The 5,773-nt window shown below is 39.6% G+C and overlaps 1 protein-coding gene across 1 annotated transcript in view; it reads left to right on the top strand.

The window, feature by feature from the left end:
• The window catches only part of JPH1 (junctophilin 1), a gene marked incomplete at its 5' end in the record, with an annotated part of 86,347 nt that overhangs the window by 581 nt on the left and 79,993 nt on the right, over positions 1 to 5,773 (top strand). Inside the window, one exon of the mRNA XM_005866408.2 lies at positions 5,707 to 5,768. Within this exon, the coding sequence (XP_005866470.1) occupies positions 5,707 to 5,768 (62 nt within the window). The remainder of the gene's footprint in view (positions 1 to 5,706; positions 5,769 to 5,773) is intronic.

Raw genomic sequence — 5,773 nt, 5'->3', positions numbered from 1 at the left:
GGGGAGGAAACGCCGCCCGCCCGCCCTGGAGGTTGGGCTGCAGCGGGGACGCTGTCACTTGAGCCCGTCACATTACGTTCCTGATCCCTCCCTCTCCCGGCCGGGTTTGAAATCGCCACTCCCCGGGAGTCAGGGCGAGCGCCTGGGCTTGCGAGGCTGGCGGCGGTGGGTGCTGACCGCTCCCGGATTGGTTTCACGAGGAGTCGGATTTCGCTGCTGGTCCTCTAGTCGCCTAAAGATAGCAGGCAGAACCCCGTAACTAGGATGTGGGGGGATGGCGCCTTCTTTGGGGCGCGTTGGGAAACATCCTGGCCAGGGGAGTAGAGAGGGCACCTGACGCCCGCAGGTGGAGCTCCGAGGGTGTGGTGTTTGGTTACTAGTTTTCCTTCGGTTCCTGAAGTGTTGGTGTTTGGTCCAAAGAATGATAGTCTTTGTTGATCCGGAGCTGCATGGACAAGTCACTAGGAAAACATTTTAGAAACGAACAAGGAACTCTAGGTTTTAAAAAATACAATTGAGAGATAGCGTCCGGATAGTCGTTAAGTTAGCAGCTGCTTTACTCCTGAGAATGGCAGTGCCCGAAACTGATTTGCACAAAAGTGCATGACCTGAACAGTATGCTGGCGAACGAAACAGGGTGAACCAAACTCACCTTACTTTAATATTTAACAATATACTTGCAAAAGAATTTATGTGTATGTACAGCAGACTTTCTCTTTTCCATTAGGAAAGGTATACATTATTGAAACAGGTGTCAGAACCTGATGAATTTCCTTGCTGAGAAAGACGAATAGGTTATGCTTTGGCAAAATACATTTTCTGATAATAAACATAACCGTAGTTCATTGAAAAGGGTTGTAGGAGGCGATGCCATCTTTTGGAGTTAGACAGCCCAGAGTGGGAGGATCTTAAAGGGACCCAATTAAAAGTTCCTCCAGCCCAGTGCAACCCCAGTTATGCCGTTGCCTATTAAAAAACAAAAAACAAAAAAAGCTTATACACTTCACTTACTCAGAACACGGGCCGTGTTTCAAATGCAAAACAGCAGAATGGTAGGATTTGCTAAAAAGGACATTTTTTTGGTCCTAAATAAAGGACATGTTTCTCATGGATTAAAAGGAAGAAAAAAATCATTCTTGAATACTTTTATATGGGCTGTTTGAGTCCCAAATTCCACAGCAGTTAATTAGGGCCCTTAAATGTTCTGAATGGGCACAGGGTGCCTTGGTTGGCAGCCCTATCAATATGTTAGCTTGTGATTGGGTTTTATTGGAGGCCCCAGCTCTTCAATATAATTAAATTCCATGCTCAAAAGTGGGACACAATATTTATTTTCTTAAATGTGTGCATCATGTTATAACCTTCTAGGAAGGCTGTGGATAGTTCTCTTCAGTTCGGGAAGGTTAAAAATAAATTAGTCTTCTTTTAAAGTTACTACTCATTAAACAAAATCTCTTGGTTTAGAGTATTCATTTTACCTAGTAATCAAAAAATATATATAGCACAGTGAAGATCTCTGTATGTTTTGTGGAAGCTCAAGTAAGTGTTCAGGCCGACTTTGTGGATAATCTGCCTTCTGTTTAAAATTTTTAAAAAACCTTAAAATTTGGCATCACCATAAAACAGCAGGGTTTTTTTCTACAAAAAAAAAAATCTAATATGCCACCAATTAAGAAGGGGGGAAAAAAACCTTAAAAATCATGATTGCGAGTTTACTTTGTGGTAGTTGGTTCCCTGCTTTCATTTGTCACTCTTTAACTAGAAAGCCCATCATAAAAGGTGGGGTCTAAGTGGAAGTGTATAACTTACTTTATACGAAGGCTTTGGCCGAAATAGGGATTAATCGCTTTTCCTATTGTTACTTCAATTAGCTTGTGGTTTTGTTTTGTTTTTTTAATTTTTTTGCCTTCTGCACAACTAGATGTTTGTCCCTATACACCCCCTGTTGGACTTAGGGAAAATCTGATTCCATGTATTTTGGGGTGACATTAAGTTAGAGGAGGAAGGAAGTAGTAATTCCATGTGAGAAGTATCATGTGACTTATTAGAGATTTGTGTGTGAAGTGTTGCTGAGTAGAAACGCCTGGATATTACATCAGAATAAATTGGTACTGTACTCATAAAATCCAAGTTGAGGTGCCCAGCATTTTTGGTGCAAATTCTGATCTTCTGTACTTCATTTTTTCCCAACTGTCATAAAACTACTGGAAATGTCTAGGAAGACACATTGTCGTTAATGGTATGCACACTTGCACACACCCATCTGTAGCATATAAATGTAAGTTTGCATGTAACGGTCTTCATTTCACTGGAACTCATTCTGAACTAGAGGCCTTCAAAATGGCTCTATCTAGATAATCAGCTCCCAGGTGAAAAATCTTAGAACAGAATTTAAAACCAAGCCCATGAAAATGAGTATTACGCTTGTGAAATCTGCATCTATCTTTAAGGAGCCGAGAGGACCTCATTAGCGCTTTAGTTGAGCAGCAAATAAAGAAGTTGAGACCCACCTGCTTCATAAAGAAACAGCGGCCCTTTTTTTCTAGTTTCACCGACTACACTAAACATATTTTAAACTTCAGATGAACTACTGACAGTTTGGCTGTAAATTGGTTTCTAGCAAACCCACTAAGGAATTCTTCCATAGACTGTGATTTAACAGAATAGGATGGGAATGTGGCCAGCTGTTGGCCTGGCCTTCCCTTACTTGACAGTTAATCAGAATCCTGAACTTTCTAATTAGTGTTGTTGCTGTAGACTGCTTAGGTTTTCAAGCAATACTTCTTTGGAAATTCCAAATATTAGTTCTACTTTTGAGATATCAATTCAAAGGAACTAGCTGTTGACGTTCTCTCACTGCTAAACATTTACCAGGATCGTATGATTGCCGTTTAAAAGTATAAATACTCTACGTATTGATTCAGACAGCACCCTTGGAAACTTTTCTAGCAAAATTAACTTCATTAGGTAGGAAAGTTAGAAGGCTATAATCTCAGGATTCCACACTTATTTAAAAGAAACAAAATATTTAAAATAAGGTGGTTTGTTTTAGTATGTGTAAGTCAGATTGTATACATTTTATCCTAGAATTAAATTGTATCTACATGGTAAATACAATCTAAATTGTATCTACATAGGCAAATGTCAAAATTGACATTTCCTGATAATTCCGTTCTCCTCTCTGGTAGGGTGGCGATGTTTGAAGATGGCTAGTATTCAGTAGGAAGTTTCTTTCCTTAAAATGTTCTGTGTGACTGGTCCTGCCCTTTGGGGTTTACCCTTAGAGAAGGCTATTGCCCAACTACCTCCTCAGAAGTGCCTAGATGTCCAGTTAAGACTTGCACATCTACCAGCATATGACATTCTCAGTATCAGACCTATTTCATATTTCACTGTTGCCCTGCTATTATCTGTTTACTAGTATAACAGAATGAACAGAAAGAGGAGGTCATCTTGAAGTTAGTCCAAAGTTTTTATTTGGTGGCCATTGTGGTTTTAACTTTTAAGTGCAGCCCTTGTTGACACAATGACATAAAACCACTAGCATTTTTGTTCAGAATTTTGAAATGAAATGCATGCCACACAATGGACATCTGATGTGGCAATTTAAAATGAAAAATGACTTCAAGGTAGCTCTATGAAATCAGAAACAAGGAGGTCAAGACAGACCGTAATAATGATTCATTTTCCGCGATCCTGTGAATTGTTATGAATACAGAAGTAATTGCATCTTAAAATTTCCACATAGCTTTGTTTGGGGAGGTACTATAATTTATTTTTTATTACTTTGTATAAATGAGCTACAATGTGGTATTCAAATGGTTTATTTTTTTCAATTATAGCTTACATTCAATATTATTTTGTATTAATTTCAGGTATAGGGTTAGTGGTTAGACAATCATATTTTACAAAGTGTTCTCACCCTCTCCCCCTCTCCCCGCCCCCATATTTCCAGGGGAGGTCCTATAATTTAAATTTTGCTGTTACTGAAAGGAAATGGCCTTGATTTTGAAAAGAAAAATTTAAATTCGCTAATTTTAACATTCATTTCTTCCTAAGAATATTTACAGCTCTGTACCAGGTTATTTTTTAAAATGTGCCTTTGCTAATTTATTTAATAGGAAGCCTTATTGAATGTAAATTCTTTAGATTAAAGGTTATCCTCTTCCTGAAAAGGCATAATATTCATTGAAAAAGTGATCCGGTATCAAAGTTTTAAGACATCTTTGCTCTAAGATGAATTCCATAATGTTAAGAATGGGAGGTTTCCTTTGGCCTTATCTCAGTTTTTCTGGGGATAAATAGTGTATTCTTTTTCGCCATCATAGCTGTTTACTATAAAGTTATCAAACTCCTACAGACTACAAACCACACAAGCCATGAGTCTAGAAATGTTGTGTTCTCTTGGGATAATTCCTGCCCTCAGAGTGCTTCTAGTCCATGCAGTGGCACAGGCTAGGAAATTGGATGGCCTGGAGAAAGCAGAAATTTGGCAAGTAATACAGGAAAACCTTTTTTTTTAATATATATATTTTTAACTATAATTGACATATGTTCCTTTCAGGTGTACAACATAATGACTCCATATTTGTGTATCTTGTGAAATGATCACCGTAATAAGTCTAGTTCAGTGGTCGGCAAACTGCGGCTCGCGAGCCACATGCGGCTCTTTGGCCCCTTGAGTGTGGCTCTTCCACAAAATACCATGTGCGGGCGCGCATGTACAGTGCAATTGAAACTTCGTGGCCCATGCGCAAAAGTCGGTATTTTGTGGAAGAGCCACACTCAAGGGGCCAAAGAGCCGCATGTGGCTCACGAGCCGCTGTTTGCCGACCACTGGTCTAGTTCACATCTATGTCATAACCTTTCCACCTCAAAGTAGAAGATGTTAAAACAAAATTGCCTATTTTTTCATGATGGTTCCCTATATTCAGGATATATAGTGTTTTTGTCAAATCACTGTTAGCTCAAAAACTTTTGCCCAAATTTAAGTAATAATCCTAAATATTAAAGTTTTCCTCACCCCCTCAAAATGGTGAACATGGTAGAAAGAAAATTTAAGACAGTTTGTTGGTTGACCCATACCTTAATAATTTTAGGTCCTCGATCATGTTGGAATGTTATACCAACAGACCCAAGAGTCATTTGTAGAGTTTTTCAGCTAAATTAGGGTCATTAGTAGTAAAATTAGAATAAAATGCAAAAGTAGAACTCATTTCATCTTCTACCATGGCACTGCCTTTCTAAGAGGGATTTCTTTTTATTTTATTTTTTACTTTTTAAAAATTTTAAAAATTTCCATTACAGTTAACATTCCATATTAGTTGTAGGCGTACAGCACAGTGGGTTAGACATTTATATAACTTAGGAAGATCAGAGGGATTTCTGCTGTGTTCATTTCAGGGGTGAAAAGTTGGTTTCCAGTGATCACTCTTGATATTCGAAAGTACTGGTTCTGTCTGACACTGGCATAAATTTTTAGATGAAAAGCAAAATGGACCAGACTATTGGAAAATCCTATACAATTCCCAAAAGGCAAATAGACACCCTTACAGCACAGGGATTCCCAAATGAAAAGGGTCCCTTAGTCTGGGGAGGCGGTGGGATGTGACCTTGGGCCCTGTGCGCCAGGCTGTCCAAGCCGACAGCGGCCCTGGCCAGGCTCACGCGCCCTCCCCCCGGGATTCATCCTGTGCTTTGGTCTCTCCCAGGCACCTACCAGGGCCAGTGGGCCGGCGGCATGCGGCACGGCTACGGAGTGCGAGCGTGCCCT

Source organism: Myotis brandtii, unplaced genomic scaffold (assembly GCF_000412655.1).
Source record: "Myotis brandtii unplaced genomic scaffold, ASM41265v1 scaffold23, whole genome shotgun sequence".
Classification (NCBI taxonomy): Eukaryota; Metazoa; Chordata; class Mammalia; order Chiroptera; family Vespertilionidae; genus Myotis; species Myotis brandtii.
This window is presented reverse-complemented; position numbering and strand designations above follow the sequence as displayed.